The sequence below is a fragment of the Pipistrellus kuhlii genome, unplaced genomic scaffold (assembly GCF_014108245.1).
Source record: "Pipistrellus kuhlii isolate mPipKuh1 unplaced genomic scaffold, mPipKuh1.p scaffold_m20_p_2, whole genome shotgun sequence".
NCBI classification, from domain to species: domain Eukaryota; kingdom Metazoa; phylum Chordata; class Mammalia; order Chiroptera; family Vespertilionidae; genus Pipistrellus; species Pipistrellus kuhlii.
In genome coordinates, this window is record NW_023425515.1 from 142,709,623 (window position 1) to 142,729,843 (window position 20,221).

The following is a 20,221-nucleotide window of genomic DNA, read 5'->3' on the forward strand; positions in this document are numbered from 1 at the left end:
AAATAATACGTATACATAAATAAGCTTCCTTGAATAAATCCACAACAAAAACAAAAATATTTAAATATCCAATGATGTAAGATACTGAAATTATCAGATAGCAGACATAAAATGTATATATGTAGGAAGACACTAGGAAAAAAACTGAACAGTTTGGGGGTGTTATCTAGAAATGACTTGAGGAAAAAAATACTTGGTAGATGTTGAATTACAGATTTGAAGCAGTTGAATAGAGAATTAGCCAAATGAAAAATAAGAAGAACATACCTAGAATACAGCATACTAGTACTTAGATGAAAATATAAAATATAATGAAAAGTTAAAGGAGAGACAATGTATTTAAAGAGTATAATGATTTAGGTTACCTAAATGTAATGCCAATTCACTTGATGCCAAGCAACTTAATATCAACATTGAGATGGAGAACACATAGAAATTAGGTTTTCAAAATACTAAGAAAGAAAATAATTGGTAATATTGAATGGTATTTTTTTTTTCCAAGAATGTAGACAAAATAAAAGCATTTCAGGTTAATGGAAATTGTGTTTACCACCAACAAAACTTCATCAATAAAACTTCTAAAAATTATTTCTGGAACAATGATAATGAAAATCTAAGTTGTAAGAAGGGATGATGAGCTAAGGAATTGAAAAAGTTGGTAATATGCATGTAAATCTATATAAACATCAACTATCTGAAACAACAATTGTGCTAATATATAATTTGTTGGTCTTTGATAAAAATATCTAAAATACTTCAATAGAATAGCATGTAAGATTAGTGTTTGGGTTGACCAGGGTTAACGTGTTCTAAGGTTCTTGAATTAACTGGAAGGAGGATAAAGATATTAACTTAAGACTTGGGTAAGTGTGCATGCTAAAATTTCAAGAATGATATTAAAAGAATAGAAATCAAGAATATAATTTCGGAGCCAGTATAAGTTAAATATGGAATAGGGTGACAAAATAAAACAAAAACAATCCCCACCCCGCACACACACACAAAACTCCACCAATCCAGAAGAAGGGGGAAGAGAACAATAACAACAAAAACATGGAATAAAAGACAAATACAAAATGAGGGGGAAAAAGACAAACCTCCAATATTTCAGTAATATAGAGCAAAAAAGTGCACTAAATATAAATAACCTATATTTAACTCTTAAAAGACAATACTTGCAAGCTTAGATTAAAAAAATTCAACAACATGCTAACCTGGGCCTTATGCTTCAGAGTCTTGCCACTTAAAATGTGGGTCTTGGACCAACAAGATGACTGTTAGAAATGCAGATTCTCAGACTCCAGAACTAAAGATTTAGGATCTGCATTTTCATAAGCTCTTTGGGTGTTTCAAATGCACATTAGTACTTGAGAAGCACTGCTTTCATGGCCCAGCATATCACCAGCATTACACAAATTATATTGAAGACCATATGGGCATCTCTGTCCTTCTGTCACAGCATGAGCCGTGACTGTTAACATCCACTGTGTCTAACACATTCAGGCCCCAGATAAAGTGCTTCCCCGCAGTTCTTGCCCTCTGCCTCAAAACAAAAGGTCACTGTGTTCAAATGCCATGAAGATTTGTGGGTTGTGCAACTGCTAAGGTAGAGCTGGTCACGGCATCAGAGCATGTATGAGGAGCAGGGGTTAGAATGAGAAGAATGTTAGATTGTGATAAATAAGAACATATAAAAAGGAACTTCAGTTGGGGGGGACAGCTGAAAAACTACATGGGAAACCTTTGAAGAGATATTCTGTTTACATTTTTGAAAACTGGATTTAATCTAAGTGGGTTAACTCCTGTCAAGCATCTCCCACATAAGATTTCCAAGCATGATATTATACATCTTTATTTAATAAAGATTTATTTACTGTTTAGACAATAAAATGACCAGGAAAATTATTCTGATCAAATCCATAACTGCAGTGGTCAGATGAAACCTTTGAAAGGTGAAAATAATTCCTAATTGAAGACATAATTATTGATAGCCTGTTAGGATGTATGTAAACTTCATTTGTACTCTTGTGTCAGGCCCAGAAAATATCTGGGGATGGTCTGAACATTACATAAAATGTAAGTACATAGGAAGACTGAAAATTATAGGATAGAAAAAGATATAAAAGTAAAACACTAACCAAACGAAATCTTAATGACTATTTAAAATTAGCAAAATGGGCCATGGCTGGGTAGGTCAGTTGGTTACAGCATCATCCCGATATGACAAGGTTGTGGGTTCAGATCCTGGTGAGAGCACATACAGGAGTCAATCAATCAATCAATCAATCAATAAGTGGAACAAGAAATTGAAGTTTCTCTCTCTTTATCTACCAATTAAAAATCAGCAAAAATGAAAATAAAACTAACAGTTCTTAAAAAAACACATAACATGCTCACATTCAGGTTTGTGTGTGTGTGTTTTTTTAAGAAAAGAATGCAATAAAAATATTGGCAGAAATCAATAAAAATTGTAATTGTATCATTACTTATACCAAAGGCATAGGATTATGGGGACATTTACCCTTTCTTATATTTAAAATGGTTACATTATTTTTATATAAATAAATATAATTAGTGCAATTAATGGCATCTCTTTATTTTTTTAACTTTTATATGTTTTTTTAATTGAGGTGGTAACAGGTAAAGGGTAGGATGAGGGAGCTAAAGACTTAGGTGCTGCCATGGAGATGGAAAAGGAGTGAAAAAGGAGGGGAAAATGAATAAGAATGCCAGTGTTCACCGTAGCAGCATTATTTCCAATTGCCAAAAGATGGAAACAATGTGGGTGTCTAGTGGTATATCCATACAATAGAATATTATTGAGCCATAAAAGGAACAAACTTCTGATACATGCTACAATATGGGTAAACCTTGAAAACATTATTTCAGACATAAAATGACATATTGAATGAGTCCACTTATATGAAATATCAAGATTAGGCACATACATTCATAGAGACAGAAAGTAGATTAGTGGCTGGAGGGAAGGGGCAATTAGGGAATTATTACTTAACTAGAGGCCCAGTACATGAATTTGTGCACAAGGGGGTGTCCTGTCAGCCTGGCCCTAATCAGGGCGGATCGAGGCCTCTTGGAAGGAGATGGCAGGAAGTTGGCTGGCCGGCCCACCTGGATCAGGGCCTGATCAGGGCCTCTGATCAGAGCTAGACCAGTTGGTGGAAGGGGTTGAGTGTGATTGGCTGGCGGGCCCTGACTCCAATTGGAGTTGAGGGGCCAATTATGGATGGGGCCAGCCATGGGGAGGGGCTGTGGGTTGTGGGCCAGCTGCCCCCAAATTGGGTGGGTGTGGGGTGCTGATTGGGTGCCAGCAGTCTGGAGGAGGGGCTATGGGTGGTTGGCTGGATGGCCCTTCCCCTGATCTGTGTGGGTGGGTGGGGCCAATCTGGGGTGGTAGGGGCCCATAGAGGTGTGGCTGACCACGGGAAGGGCTGCAGAAGGTTGGCTGGCTCCCTATTTGAGTGGCGAGTATGATCAAGGGTGGGGGTCCAGGGTCAGGGGCTGCAGGTTGGATGGCCAGCCCTCCCCCTATTAGGGTGGGGGGTGCAATTAGGGGAAGGCTATTGTGGTGAGGCAGGCTGATGGGGGCGCTGCTAGTGGGAGGGGGTAGAAGAGGGGAGAGGGGTGCCAGCAGGCCCAGCTCTTGATCGGGATGGGAGAGTCCGATCTGGCGCAGGTCGGCAGGGGGGAGGGTTCGTGAGGTTGGCCACATGTCCCACCCCCTGATTAGGCTGGTTTGCTGGACACATTGAGTGTCATAGCAAACAGGTTGTTAGGTCGATATGGCCTTTATGGTCTCTGCCCTTTTATATATACAGATGGCTATTGAGTCTTTGGAGTAATACAAAAGTTTGGATGTAGATAGTGGTGATGTTGACAACACTGAATATCAATACACCAGACTGTATACTTAAAATGGGTAAAATGTCATAATAATAAAAACATTTTGAACAATGGGTGGGAAGGATTCGGGGATAAAGAAGGGAGCTCTATGGAGGTAAAAGGAGGATATATGTAATACTCCAAAAAATAAATATTGTTTTTTTAAAAAAGAAGAGAACTCAGGTAGCAAAATAAAGGCCTAATTAGAGAAAGAGCTTGTTGGCAAAGACTGCGTGTTTTCAGACTCATTCCTTTACTTGGAAGCCACCGACTGAGATGCATAAAATATATCCCCTGCCAGTTGGCCATCATGAGAGAGGCAGACCCTGATGTCTATAATGACAGAATTATTCCACCTGTGGCCTGGAAGAATAATGGGAGTTCTGAGGTTCTGCCAAAATCAAGAAATAGCAGCTAGACAGTATTTGAAAAATATAAGAAATAGAGTTGCCCAGAAACATCATTGAGCACCAAAAGAAAAAAAAAGAAAAAAAAAAAAAAACAGCAGAGAAGAGCAGTCCTAGAATTTAATAAGTGGTAGGTTAAAATAAGACAAATGAATTAAAGTGTTTTATAAAACTAGATGAACAAGAAATACATAAAGGATTGCTAATTAAGAAGGTGATAATTACTTGTGCTGTAAAATTTCTTTTTAGCAAAGACAATTATGTCACAGTAAACCTGTACCATATATGGACAAGGAGTGAGATCTTTACTATATGTAGACAGGGAATTAAGTCACAGAGTGGAACCCCAATAAGTAAAGGCAAATATGAGGCATATGTCTGGAAAGGGACTATTCAGCAACTATGAAGATGGAGATCATCGTCTCTGATCTGCCCAGGAAGCCCATGAGTTTGCCATGAACAAAGTCCCCAAAATAGCGACTGATGGGTTGGAGGACATTTAGAGAAAAGTGACAAGAAAGATTAAGGGACTATTAGTAATGAATAATCTTGAAAACTTATACATTCTGAAACACATCCTGTAGATGAGCAAACAGATGTGGAATTAAATGTAGGGATGGGGCATTGCCATAATTAAAAAGTGATAAACAGCCCTAGCTGGTTAGGGTCAGTGGATAGAGCATTGGACTCCAGACAAGGGCAGACGCCTGGCTTGCAGGCTCGATCCCCAGTTGGGTGCATGCAGAAGACAGCTGATCAATGATTATCTGTCATCATTGATGTTTCTATCTCTCTCTCCCTCTCCCTTACTTTCTGAAATAAATAAAAATATATTAAAATAAAATAATAAACAAACAAACAAGTGGTAAACAACAGAGACAGAAAGGTGTTTCTAAGCTAGTGGAAAGATGTACATATTTGGAGAATTATTAAGTGCAGAATTCACCACAATTATCAACACACATTTCCTATTATTCAAACTCTAATTGGAATATATTTTGGTTTTAAGCTATTAAATGAGATAGATCTTTCACTAAGACCTAATAGTATTGCTCATGCCCTTCTTTATACAATGGGCCATGTTTTATTGGTAAACAAATGTACCCATGGATGCCATAGACCCTACATATGTGAATAAAAATGGGAAGGAAGTACATTAAAATTGCATATACACACATCTGAAATGTGTGAAAACATCTGCAAGAAAGTACATTAAATTATCTGCAGTAATCCTGTCTTGATGGTAGGTTTATGAATAATTATTCTTTTCTTACCTTTTGCCATTTTGAGAAAATCAGTGTTATGTATTTCCAACTGAATGGGCTTAAGTTCGTTTGCAGAACCAGCACTCTGGCTCTCTGCTCTCTTCTCTCTTTCTCAACCTGCTATCGTGCGGATAATGCAGAGGAAGCTTTTCCCAGATAGAAGGCATTCCATGACCTCAAATATGGTCTACAGGCATAGTTTGCATGAAATACTACTGTGTTTTGGTGTTCACATGTTGGCAGGATATCCTGGAAGATATGTAAACTAAGATTCTGCCCCTTTTTCATACTTCAAACTTCGAAAGAGTGAGACATCATCAGAATGTTGTCTGGGCCCATAAAGTACTGTCATTTATGCCCTAGCCAGGTAGCTGAGGTGGATAGAGCATCATTTTGAAACCAAGATTGCTGGTTCGATTCCCAGTCAGGGCACATACCTAGATAGTGTTTTGATCCCTGGTCAGGGTGCCTACAGGAGGCAACCACTCAATGTTCCTCTCTATAGAAAAAACATTTTAATAAAAACATATCCTCAGGTGAAGATTTAAGAAAATAGTCCTTTACTTGGCAGAACCATCAGCATTGATATTCAAAAATCCCTCTACAACTTGAGCCTTTTGGTTTTAGAGGAGAGCTATGGTGTTCATTCCAGAAAAACAAAAACAAGAGCAGCTGTTGTGAGTCCTCGTCTGAAGAACTTATCTTTGACAAAGTGGTTCCTGTTCTGTTATCAAACAGCCCCTCAAGTCGCATTCAAATGTGATATCGTCAATACCTGCGACCCTGTGTAAACCCTGCACAGCCCATGATAAGCCACCCCCCCACTTGCTCTTCTAATACTTAGTCAGCATTGCATGTCTCCATGGCCAGACAGCGAGCCCCTGTGAGAACAGGGAAGGAGCACCTGATGTTACATCTTACTCTGGTCCTTATTCTTGGTCCTGGGTCCAGTGATTTCATCTTAACACTTCACTACCATAGGGGCATTCCACTGGGAAATCCTGTTCTCAGAGAGAGCTTTTATTTGACTTTTATTATCTGGCTTTTACTTCTGAACTTTTGGATTAAAAACCCATCGCATTTCAAACTGAGCCAAAGCCACACACCATTGTTAATAAGGGCAAGGGGCATGGTTCCTCCGGGGATTGTGATGGCTAGAGCATCAAGCCAAAGCTTCGCAACGTGGGGCGTTGGTGACAGGAAACACACACAGGTCCCTATCATCCCCTTTCCCTTTTCCAGGATCCGGAATATAGGCAGAATGTTATCATTCTCTGCACTTTGATTGTTCAAAACTTGAAACAAGCAGAATAAAAACGAAACGAGCCAGCTTTATGGTTTGCAATACAGAGTGGAAGCAGATACCACTCCAGGTAATTGGAGACAACTTGGAAATCCCCAACAGCAGCCTGGCAGGTGGGACATTGCCAAGTTACCATAAAACCAGAGTTCATTCAGATATATAACTTTTTGCTCCAAACCAAATGAATGAATTAGGAATCAGACTCCTTTCTTGGCAAATTTTACATTCCTTTACGGCCAATTTATTTCTGAAGCAAGGGAAATAGAAACTTTCCTTTCCTTAGAAGTTGTTAACAAACTTAAGTGATTAAAAAAAAAAAAGATAATTGCTCACTCTCTAACTATGTGGGAAATGAAAGGAGAGAAAGTACTCTCTACCCCATACTTCCAACAGAACTAGACCTGGTTAGATTCAATACGCAACAACGTTTCCCTTGGCAAGGTTATTCTAGAAGAAAGCCTCCCCCAGGAGAATTGTTACACCATAAAGTTTCTTCCAGCACATTCATTCCACACCCCACTGGCCCTGTTGCAGGTGGTGGGCTCAATTCCTGCCACAGCTAGCATATAGTGTGGAGTCTCCACAAACAGTATGTGGTACTAAGATGCGCAGGGAGGTTCAAAATTAGAGAAAGGTGGAGTGCCATCTGGGCTCATCCTCAAACTCTCTTCACTAACTACTGAGAGGCAGTCTTGAGCCACTAACCTTCCGCTGTTTGAGAGCGGCATTCAGACTGTCTGTGCCAACACATTGGGGTGGGCAATCACAGAAAACTGAGGGTGGCAGAAACCTTGGGTCCCTTCAACCTCTAGCCACCAGCATCACTTAACGAAGATTATAGCAACAGTCTGCTCACTGGTCCCTCCTCCTATAATCTAAGACTTTTCTGGCCTGTGCCACACAGAAGCCAGGGTGATCCACTGGACTACACATCTGATGGAGCCACTCCTGTAATTTCCCCTTAAAAGACTTCCCCAAAGCTTTCAGGATAGCACCCCATCTCCATGGCCTGTAAATATTTCTATCCAAACCTTCCCTGTAATTTTGTGTTTACTTGCCCCTCCTCAGAGATGTAAGTTTTGTGGAGTCAGGCATCACACTTTATTCATTGTTGCATCTTCAGTCCTGAATACAATGGGAACTATATGGTAGAGGCACAATTATTATTTGATAAAATGAGCGAATGAATGAATCTTGTTTAAGCTCTTTTTCTACAGACAAGCTCAGGCCAAAAAGTGGCATGCCTTGCTAAACACTCACAGGTAAAAAGTGATCTGATAAGTACCAGAGCATGCCCTCTGCCTCCCCGGATACCCATCCTGTCCTCAGGGATGGGCATTCCTGTATCTCAGCACCTGGTCAAGCCGCTCAGGAAAGGTCAGCAAATGCTACTCTGTATGGAGAGAGGAGCCAGAAATTAATTGCAGGTCACAAAGGGGAAGTCCTGCCCCTACTTATCATTCCTGTCATTTCTATCATTAGTAAGTCTATTAGCCAGACTTGTTTAAATCTCTTCCTATTACATATAATTACAACAGGAGTCTGTCCACCTAACATTCAACACAGATTTACTGAGTTTGATGTGTGTAAGTTACAGTTTTAGGTTCTGGACATATAGGGATGTGTAGGTTATGTTCCTGGCCTGAAGAAGTCAGGGAGATAAGCATGCAGATGAATTATCACAATATTGTGTCATTAGAGGCATCATAAGAGGCAGAGACTACTTTAGCACTGAAAAAAGTGTAATAAATTATAATATGTATTTCCTCCACTGTGATTTTCCTGTGGGTAGGAACTACATCCTTCCTCTCATTTTCTCCATGTCTAATGCATAGTATTTACTCTGTCAATATGTGATTGGCTACTTGATACATGGCTAGCGTAACAGAATGTGGGAACTACTCTGCACAGGGGTTGTATCTGGGAAAGCTTTAGAAAGGAGATGCTTGAGCATCCAAATGAGTGATTAGTTCTTTATCTGGTAGATAAAATGAGAAAGAAAATTCCTTGATGGACGAAAAGCAGGTAAGTGTGAAACTGCAAGCTGTGTTCCCAGGGTGTGTGGAGCCTGGGCTGAGGGGAGCTGTGGGAGGTGCGGTTCAGAAAGTAGGCCAGGCAGACCCTATCGGGGCTTTGAGGGCCTTCCTACGGGGTCTGACCTTGATGCTCTAGGCCACTTTTGACATATGTGTACCCCTTCTATAATTTTCATAATGCTGAGTACCCCTCGTACTCATGAGAATGTAGAATTAGGCGCAGCTAAGCACCGTGCAGTGCATATCCCCACCAAACTCCGGTGCAACGCGTACCCCCACCAAACTCTTCCAGTACCCTTGGGGGTACGTGTACCACACTTTGGGAAACACTGCTCTAGGCAATGGGCAGTCAATAGAAGCATGCAAAGAACATGAACATATCTGTAGATTAGTCAGTGGAGAGGTCCCTTAAGTGCAATTAATTTCCAGAATATGTTTTCTCATTAAAAAAAGTTTTAGCTCTGCATCTCAGTCTGCCTGAGTATCCTAGCAGCTTTCAGGAACACTACAGACCCCTTCTTAGCCATTCAAAGAGAACAAAATAAAAAGTTTCCTTTTCATATTGATTTACAACTTATCAACCTTACTTTTCCTTGTCATACTAGTAGATAAAATGGTTTCTTTTTTCCCCGAAGTGGTTCTATCTCGGAGTAAGTATTCCATTTCAGAATTTAGGGCGAGTGGATGATTACTTGTGGAATGGAAGTTTTTCAAACCCTTGGTTAACTGAGTCTCCTTACAATGTTTTCTTCCCCCCTGTGGAGAAGGTAATTCAGACAAATGAGTGGTCTGCTCTTGACATTTTCGGTTGGTTTGGTTTACTTTTTAAAGGCAAAATTCACTCTGCTTTGCAAATTGTTCCATTTATACAGGTACCGTACGTTCTATGCCGTTTTCGAATCCCCATTGCTGAAGTTGGTGGCAGAAGCTCTTTAACTATCCAGAAGCATATTCTCATATTCATTTCAGAATAATATGATGTTCAAATATTTATTTCTTTTCAATAACTGGGTAGGCTTTGGCTTTTCATTTGAATAAATTCCATTCAAATAATGTGGAGTCACTGCTTAGGATATATTGGCACCAAACTTCCCTTATGGAAATGATATTCACATCAGAGACCCACATTTTAGCCTCAGCTCTGCCACTAACCCACAACTTTGGGCAAATCACATGACCACTCAGGAATTCCTTTTGATATTTTTTTTAATTTTTCCTTTTAGCTCTAAAATTCTGAGTATCTTTTAAGAGATCTGATAAGTACCAGAATGAAGAAATGAAATAGTTACAGAACTACAGATCATGGCAGGAGAAATAGCTATTTCTGATGTGCAGCTATTCATTTTCAGGAACTCCAAATGGTCAGAAACTCTTAATATAGGCTTATTTTACAGGACATTTAATATCTTTATATAAATATACTTATTTATTCAACAAATTTTATCAAAGAGCTATGTTACTAAAGGCTGAGAATACAATGACAAAAAAATAAAGAAAAAAATTCCCAGCCTCCAAGAGTTGATTATCAAGCGGGCAAGGCAAACAATTTTAGATAAGAAATAACAATAAACCAGAATAAGTATTATCATGCGATCCTGGCTCTGAAGGTGAACATACAACTCAGCTTTGACCTAGGCTGCAAATCAGAAAAAGTTTCCCTGTGGATATGCTGTCTAAAGTGAGAATATACATGCCTGTGACTTTTATTTGGGAACCCATATTGAATGGAGCATGCAATAAAAATACTTATTTGTCTCAGACTCAGAGTTTAAGACTAAAAGAGCTTGTGAAGAAGAATCTGAATACAACTCATAAATATCTCCATCCCCAAGTTTTGATCAATCACTTGATCATAAATTTACTGACTCCCAAGTCAAATCTTCTCTTGAATCAAGTTCAGAAGGTATGGGAAATAATATCATTATTTAAAACATAACCATTCCTTGTCTTTCAATCCTTAAGATCTTCACAGCTGCTCAAAGAACATATAATAGGCAAATGATTCGTTGATTAATGATGGGTTTTAATTTTTCAAAGTATTTTTCATCTTTAATCTCCTTTTACCCCAGTGTTCGAAGGACAGGAATTCTATTGTGCTGCCACTTGACCTTAGGGTGATAAAAAGTCCTCTCTAAAAAAAATGCCAAGATTTGGGGACAGATCTGATTGCAAATATTCTGTCTTGTAGTCAACACAATTATATTCAAATTCACTATACCACAGTTATGAGATTTGGTTTGAAAATATGGTCACCATATGTTTTAGATAGTGAAACAGGGTAACTAGGTTACCTTCCTTCAAGAATCCAGGAAACCCTTTGCTATATCAAAGAAAAGCATACAGTGGTTGTATATATTTTGCATAAAATCAATGCACTTTGAAGTTGCTTTGCTATTGAAGTTGGATTATTCATTGGATGCCATATACTAAATAATATATATACAAGTACATTTGTATGAAAAAGGGTTAATAAGTAACAAAATTTTAGCTTGAAAGTTTTATAACTTCTATGGTAATAATAGTATTAAACCTATTTTGTAAAAGAGATCACAGAAATTGCCTCTTTTTTAGTCTCAGTGTCTTAATTTATTGTTTCCTGGTTTTATATTATTATTCAGAACTTGCTTTATTATTCTTTCTTGTTTCTTTGTCTTTTCTTTCCAATTAGATCAAAAGTTCCTTGAGAATAAGGACTGTGTTCTGTCTCCAGAGTATCCAATTTTGCAACTATTAGGCCTTCAATGAGTATTTACTAAGGACTATGATTAGTTAAAAAAAAAAAAAAAAAAAAAAAAACCCAAGAAAAAAATTAGCTATAGAACTACTCATAGTGATGATTAAAAATGTTGCAAATGATGATTTTCAAATTTTAATGTGCACAAGAATGATAAAGAAAGCCTATAAAAACATAGATTCCTGCTGGTGTGGCTCAGCGGTTGAGTGTCATCCCAGGAACCCAGAGGTAGCAATTGAGGTTGTGGGTTTGATTCCCAGGAGGGGGCATGCAGGAGGCAGCCAATTGATGATACTCTGTCATCATTGATGTTTTTCTCTCTCTCTCCCTCTACCTTCCTCTACGAAATATATATATGTATATCATCATTCCCAAAAATTCTTATGTTTTAAATAATTTCTTCTTTTTCCTTCCCATTATTATTATAACAAATTTAAGAATGATTGATGAGTCATACCAGGGCCTTGGGACTGCACTGATATTTCTTGTAGAGGAAAAAACTTAACATAACATGAGGTAGCTCTGTCCTTCTTGACACCCTCCTCCCACCCCCACCCCACTCATCCTACTTTCTTTCAATAAATACTTACTGTGTGCCCACTAGGTACCAAATGCTGAGCTAGGGCTTATAGTTAAACTGGTCAACAAGATGTACAATTCATTCTCTCTCACAGTGCTTAGATTCTCTCCGAGGGAGGGCAAACCACAGACAATAAACTTAAAGATTATTTCAGAAAGTAAGAATTATAAGGAAAATAAAACAGGCTGATATAATAGAGAATGATTGTTAAGGAGGGGGCTCTTTTATGATTGTTGAGGAGGGAGTCACAAAAAGATGACATCTGATCTGAGGGCTGAATGACCAGAAGACATCTTAGTGAAAAGATCTCAGGCAAGAGATTTACAGGCAAAGGGAACAGTAAGTGCAAAGGTCCTGAGGCAGAATGAGTATTCCAGGATCAGCAAGGAGGCCAGAATGCTTCAAACTTGAAAGGGAGCCAAGTCAGACTCATCCACCAGGTATGGCCTGGGCTTTGACATGGAATTATCTTGGGATTCTTGCTGTGGGAAGCTGGATAAATACTCCTGGCTCTCATAAAATTAAGGAAGATTAATAAATGTCATATAAACTATTCTCCCATTAACAATAAACACATTATCATTATCATAGCTCCTTACCCATGAACAAGTAGTCCACGTTGTTTCCTTTGGTTGATGTTTTGTGAAAACAGGGTTTCATTATCAGTAGTTGATTATATTTTGTACTACTTGAGTACTGAAAATGAGCTTGCTTTGGATCTATTTAAAAACCAAATTATTTATAATTCACCAGGTGACTCCAATACCATAAAATAGAGTCTAATGAGTGGTATAAACTTTATTTGAGTATTTACATACTTTTCTAAAGGAAGAATACTTATGCCATAATTTCAAAGTAAGTTATGTGGCATGTGCCCCCTTCCCCCTTTTTTTTGGTTTTGAATTATTTTCTAACTCTTGCATTGGTTTGTTGTATTTCAAATGGACATCTACCAATTAATAATTGTAGTACTATTACGTTTCAGCAGTTTGTTTTGCTTGAATAACTGAAAACTTGTGGAAGAGGCAAATCAAGAAGCATGTTACAGGTATGTCTAAAATCCACCCCTGGGAGCTACTACTGAAGCAAGGAGATAGCAGCTTGGCTTCAGACCCCATTGATCACTGCCCTTTTCTAAGCCCTCTTCAAAAAGGGCAGTCCGGGTGACAAATGGGCCTTCTGTGATAAGGGCTCCTGTCCACTAGAAATGGGAATCAGCTCACAGTTTCATTTCACAGAGTCCACCAGATGGCAAATAACTTTATCTACCCAGACCAGATCTAGACTGGAAATAGAATGGTGCTCCGGACCCCCTTCCCCTCTGCTGGGAGACTCGGAGCTTTCCTCTGAGGGTTGCTTGATCGAGGGCACTTGTGTGTCAGTTTAGTTATATATTATGCCACAGTTCTAAATGCAGAAGGTTGTCCAAATTGCCTTCTTTGATTCCATCTGGCAAATAAGGTTAGAATCAATGACTTTTAAAAATGGGAACCAAAGCAAGATACAGATGCAGTAGTTGCAATGACAGACATGTAAGAAGGTGGAAATGAACTGGTGAAACATTTATGGGGAAGGGCTGGGGGAAACGTATCAGAAATTAAGAGAAAAAATCCAACAGCAACAAAAATGAAATGCCTTCATTACCACAAGAAACTTCAAGTAGCCTTCACATGGTCCTACTCGAATTACAATTTTAGCCTGCATCATCTGTGAAAAGAGGGAGTAGGAAATATGACCATGGAAAGCGATACTTTAAGCTGCAACACATATTGCTCATCACTGACTTGACTTGCAGCGTGTCGTTCAACAAAGGCATACAGTGATTTAATCTCAACAGCAATTTAGTCTGCTGCTGCATGAGACAAGGCTATCATTGCCGACAGACTGTAATTTGTGGAAGTCAGGTGCTTGGGATTAGGACCACCTGTTGAGTTTAATCTTGGAGTTATGATGTTAATACCATCATAGAACAGAACAGAAACACTACATATTTCACAGACTCTGGGACCTCTGGCCATGGAGATGTGAATGGTTTCCTAAGTGGAATCTAACTCTCCGCAGATTCTGTAAATCAGTGGCAAATAAAGAGTCTGCTGGAATTCTGATTCAATATGCAGCAGCATATGGCTTGGTGGTCATCACAGACAGCACATCCTATAATTTTTCTAAGGCCTGATGTGAGGGTGAAAACAAAAAGAGCAATCAGAGTATCATCTGGTAAATGTAACAAAAATAGAAAAGCTGTCATTGCCTACCCTCCCCGGTGATAATTTAAAAAAGAAAAGAGAATTCCTAGCAATATTCTAACAAGTCTCTGCCTAAGCAAGATTCTAGGAAGATCCCAAGGAAATATGATTAGACAGAACCTTTTGGAGAGAGGACAAATATTTTACACATGCACATTCAGACAGCCATCAGACATGGAACTTGGCCTAATTTCTGGCCAGCTAACTAGTAACAGTAAAGAGGGTCAATGATTGCATTGGGAGCAGAAGTTTACATGTAGCTCCATTTGACCATTCAGAGAATGTTTAGAAAAAGGGCATAGATTTTAAGGTTTGCCTTTGTTCCTTTGCTTGCGTGGGGTAAACCCTGCTGAACCCTTTGCCTATGGAATTTTGTGACATACTGGTTTTCTATGAAAGAATTTCATTACTATAAATTATCTGCAAAGATTTTTTCTGGCCATGTTTATAATTCTCTGCTAACAATTTCAAGGACATTCACACATATTTATCATGCCCACAACACTTCACAATTTATAAAGCCCTTTTATTACAGATTATCTCACTTTCTCATATAGAGTGTCAACATTCCTTCCAGAAAAAAGAGCTGTCCTTCAATTTAATGAACTAAAGCTCCAATACATTGAAAATGGGATACGACCTATTTGTGCGAATAAACACTGTTTAGGAAACATGAGGGCATTATATTTTGACTTAGGCTCTCAATGTTCTTAGCTGGTGTCCAGCAGAAGAGCACAAGGAGGGAAGCATTAGGAATATTTTCCCACAGGCCCATCAAAGCTCTCAGCAAATGTACCTTCTGACACCCTCTTAATCGAAATTCCGCCAGTGCTAATACCATTTCCAGTAAACAATAGCTATGGAAACCCACTTAGTTCAATATATTCATCATTTCCAGGTACACATCCACCCACAGTCAGAGGTCGATCTCTAAACTTTCCTGGAACTCCAGCCCTTATCAGTTGCTCCCACATGCAGATACAAAGTATGTAATCAATCAGCAACTTAGAAAATTGCAGCTGGGATTGTAAAACTGATGACCCTCTCTACTTTTGATTTGAGCCTACCACCAGGCCCCTCCCCCTAATCACTTTGTAATGAAATCTCTTCTTCTTTTCTGCTTCTCTGAATTCTTCCCAGTGCAAGTCCCATGTTTTCAAAGAAACTTTCATTGATGCTTCCAGAGGGCAGTAACCTATCTTTCTCATCTTTGTACCCAACAGTATTATCAGTTTACATCTTGCATTTCCTATACATGTATATTTATCAGTCTATCTATCTATCTATCTATCTATCATCTATCTATGCATCTAACTATACTTCATAGTAACTCCCCACCCTTACCCACACCCCCACCTAGTCAAAGACCCCTAAAGGCTGAGTCCTGTCTTAAATATTTTTGTACCTTCCAAAAACCCTTAGCATCATTCATTGCACAGATGAGTGGAAATGTTTTGATTGTTTCTTTTAAAAAGTTTGGCTTTTTCATGCAGGGTAAGAGCAATCTTTCTACACAAAAGCCGTACATGCTAGCTATCACTCTGGTCCACAACCATAAAATCGAGTTATATTACTGGCAGATTAGTTAGGTGGTTTCAAGAAATCCTCTAGCTCTCCAGAGCAGACACAGAGTGGAATTGTATTTTAATCAAAACATATTAGCGGCTTCAAATAAAGCGGAATGCATTTAAACTGTCTTTTCAGAATCAGAAAAGTTGATTAGGATGCTCCCAAAGGCTTCACACACTGAAACCAGACACTCATTATTCCAGGAAGAAGAGGCTCAATTTAAAAAATTTATCTTATTAATTATTAGCCAAGCCAGGCAGCGGCTTCCCAGGAAGTCAGAGGGAAACAGGTCCTCAATGATGAGTTTCAAGCCAAGGGAAGCTGAGTTGGTGCCTCTAGCCTTGCGCTCCTGTCTGGGCACGCTCTCAGGGGACAGTGGCAATTCTGCCCAGAGCAACTGGAGCAGAGATCAGAGGGGAGTCTTTGAGCCTGAGCAGCGGCCTCACCTCCAGGTTCACGGTAATAGGAAAGCCAGGGCTGCTACTAGCGCCATCCCGGGTCAGTTCCCACAAAGGCGAGACTTGGTGGCCAAACTCTATCTAGGCTTCCGGAAGCCAGCACACACTGGCCTCTGTAATTCTGGGGATCAGAGGGTTCAAATTCCAGGGCCCGTTCCTGATTGGACATCGGGCTTTGGGGTGCACTCATCCCATCCCCATTCCCTGGAAAACTTTGCATCCTTTTCCAAACAGGAATTCTTATCAAGTAGGAACCATCCCACGCACCCCAGCGGGGCCACTCCCTCCTCCCGGCCTCTGAAAGGCATCTAACTCACGGCGCCTCCCAGCCCCTGGAAAGAGGGCAGGTTTAGGGGTGTGGGATTCCCCCAGCCGGGCGGCGTGCGAGTGGGAGAGCGAGCTGTCACCTTGTGGTCCACCACGCCAAGGTATCCGTCTAGCGGTCGCGGTGCTGCGGGGGGCCCGGGGCGCGACGGGGCGCTGATCTCCGCCAAGGGCTGCGCGCTGCCGGTGGCCGCTGCTGCCTGATGCGCCTGCTGCTGCTGCTGCTGCTGCTGCTGCTGCTGCTGGGAGGGCCGGTCCTTCTGGCAGCCGAGGCTGCTGTACACGAGCAACAAGCTGGTGCACATGGTGGTGAGCGCTAAACACACTGCCAGACCATGGCGCTGCGGGCGGGCGGAGAGAGCAGAGAGTGGCTGAGAGCCCACCCGGGAGGAGCGCACCCAGACCCGGTCAGGGGAGAGCCCCGAGCGGGAGCTGGCCAGGGTGCTGGAGCGGCCGCGCGCAGCCCCTCCGGGTCAGAGGCGGCACACGGTTCCGTGGGTATCACAGGGGATGCTCCCGCCGCCGATGCGATGCTGCTCTCGCTCGGCCCACGCCACCTCCCCGATCTCTCGGCAGAGGGCAGGTGGAGCGCGGCGCCTGGCTGCTGGAGGGAGAGCGCGCCCGCCGGCGGAGGAGAGGGCAGGGGGGGGGCGGGGCGGGGGTCTCTCGCACTTTGGGGAAGGGACTCTCTCTCTTGCCATCTCCCCAGCTGGAATCTCTAGCCTTCGCATCCTCTCCTTTCTGGACCCCAGAGGCTTTACCTCGGCGATTCGTGCAAGTTTGAAATCATTCAAGGAAACCCAGAAAGTCTGCAAAGGTCTCCCCTCCCTTCTCTTAGTTTTTGTTTTTTTGCCAGGAGGTTGCTTTTGGTATCCCTCCACCCCCTGAGCAAATGCGCCCACCACTCCAGCTCTCTGCTGGCCCCCCAGACTTCCTGCCGAGATCCAGGAGCTTAGGCAAGCTGAGTTCCTCCCGGCTCTGGGATTCCTACCCAGGCAGAACCCGGGAGCCCTGCGGGGGACCCGGAGCAGGTGGAAAGTTATCCCTTTGTAACAGGCGACCTCGCGGGGGCTGGGTTAGGCGCCCCTGGACCTCTCCCCCACGCACCCTGGGAACGCTGCTCCCGGGAGGTCCCCGCTCCGCTCTGAAGAGTTGTAACAAATGACTCACCACCAGGGTCTTCATTTTGGGCACCTCTTTTGTGCGGAATCCTCAGGCACACGCGTCCGGAGCCACTTTTTCTGGAAGGGTTTCCATGATGGGTGATGGGGGCGCGGGCAAGCTCTGGTTTTAGCCCGGCGGCCGCCGGCGGCTGAGTGGGCAGGGGAGCCGCGGGACCCAGGGAGCGCCGCCGCTGTGGAGATTAGAGACAGAATTAAAACTGAGCCGGACCCTCGTAGTCTCTCCGTGATCTACACAACTGCCGCCTGCCGCCGCCTGCTGGGTCCTAAAGACCACTGCATCCTTCCCCCCACCTTACCGCCCCCAAATATTCTTTTCAGCCTAATGGAATTTCTGGGGCGAGGGAGTTAACTGTGTCAGTACCACCACCCGTTGGTCTGAGAGCTTATTTATCTTTTATGAAATCATTAAAAAAAAAAAAGAACCCAACTGCATTCTGAACGTGATTCCCATTTGAAAATTTGCAAACTAAATGTACTGGTTTTTTTTGTTTTGTTTTGTTTTAAAAAACAAGTCAACTTCCCAAATGTCAATAGTCCTATTTATAGCGTTTGCATTTTATGTTGATTGTATGGGGAAATCTATCACAAAATTTTTTTTCCAAAAAGTTATTTATTATTTCAGATTTTTATTGTAAGCTTTCTCATATTCTCTTCACCCTTAATTTTACTTTTCTAATCCAGTTATTTTCATACAATCTTTTAACCACAATTTTAATCTAAGTTATTTCATTCATTATTTGTTTTAAATATTACAAATTTCATTGCTATCAGACTTTTGAAGTTCTTAGTGATTTGAAAGTGTAAAACCACTCAAGCCATCATATCCACATGGTTAACTGAACCTGTGGAATCTCCCTAATTTTAATGAAAGATTTCTGGCTCCTGGAGATAGAACTGCATACTGCTTATTTTGTAAGCCTCCTAAGGCCTTTGGTGCTCTGCTCGTGTTAGTCTATTGCACTGATAGTACACAATTTCATGCTCAAACCTTCAATTAAAAAAATTCAAAACTTATTATTATTTTTTTTGTTGGGAATTTCACACCAATATCCTGTTTAAAGGGTCCTCCCCCTCATGTCGAATTTCAAATGACATTTGTTAAATGTCTAATTTAGCTAAAAACATATTTCTTGTGAAATTGCTCAGTGAGAACAGTTGTATTAATATATTACTTAACACCTCACCTGTAGCAGTGTAATGTTAAAGATTACATTAAGATGGAAATGATCAGCAGGCCAACTGAACCATAGGCATAATAAGAGCTTTCTCAAGGCCAAAAAAGGCATTACAATCCTTTTTTTAATCTTCACTAATCCATGGCTGGACTGATGATACAACAGGAACTATTTTTAACTTAGGAGGCATCCTTCCATACTTAGTATTAGGGACCTTAAAATTATTGATGCAACAATGACTATCACTGCAATGTGTTTGGGGAAAGAAACATCCAGGATTTAGCCTTGCAAGGAAAAACAAAAAATTCAAAACACCATCCAACTTTGGCAGCCTTGAAGCTATTTATTCAATTTGTGCTTTAGGCATGAATAGCACCAGTTGTTAAGGCAGGAAAAGCAGCAGCCAGAGGAAAATCTTATCAGGTCCTGGCAATTCTTTATTGTATGGTTGCACTTGACACTCAAATTAGTGAATCAAAGGACCAACTTGATGAATCATTGCGGGCAGGCTATCTGTGTTTCTCCACAGCTCCTTTTGAGAGGCTACTGGACTGAGCTACAGCATTTTTTCAGAATTATTCCCCTTCCATCTAGCAAGTTGCTCAGTGACCGATAAAACACTTCTAATATATTTTGCCATGCCAAACAGAGCCATCATACTTATGATTTAAGCTCATGGCAGCACATTGGACATCTGTTACACAGTATGTCTGACCAAATTCATTAAGCTTATGCTTCTTTTTTCCTCCTCCTGGGATAGCAGTTAGCTAGTTGTTAAATTTACTTATGAAATGATCAGGGTAAATTTAAAAATGTAATTCTGAACTTGATTTAAATAATTTCAAGGCCTCGGGCCTTCAAATATTTGATTAGATGGATCCAGTGATTTTTAGGCACTTTAGCCTGAGAGCTAAATGGACTTGGGAGGATGGGAAAAAGGAAGATAAAACCAGTAACAAAAAATAAAATTCTTGTGCTGTTTCAATTTAGTGATCTTTAATGCTTGCCTGCTATCTAGTGGTTCTACATTTTTGGAATAT

The 20,221-nt window shown here is 40.8% G+C and overlaps 1 protein-coding gene across 1 annotated transcript in view; it reads right to left on the reverse strand.

Annotated features, from left to right (window-relative positions):
- ST6GALNAC5 (ST6 N-acetylgalactosaminide alpha-2,6-sialyltransferase 5) overlaps positions 1 to 18,253 on the reverse strand; it is a 155,493-nt gene extending 137,240 nt beyond the window's left edge. The window contains exons 1-2 of the mRNA XM_036446844.2: positions 17,993 to 18,253; positions 16,906 to 17,163 (exon numbers count right to left, since the gene is read on the reverse strand). Of these exons, the coding sequence (XP_036302737.1) occupies positions 16,906 to 17,163; positions 17,993 to 18,007 (273 nt within the window). The 5' untranslated portion in view covers positions 18,008 to 18,253. The remainder of the gene's footprint in view (positions 1 to 16,905; positions 17,164 to 17,992) is intronic.
- Between the last annotated feature and the right edge of the window lie 1,968 nt (positions 18,254 to 20,221).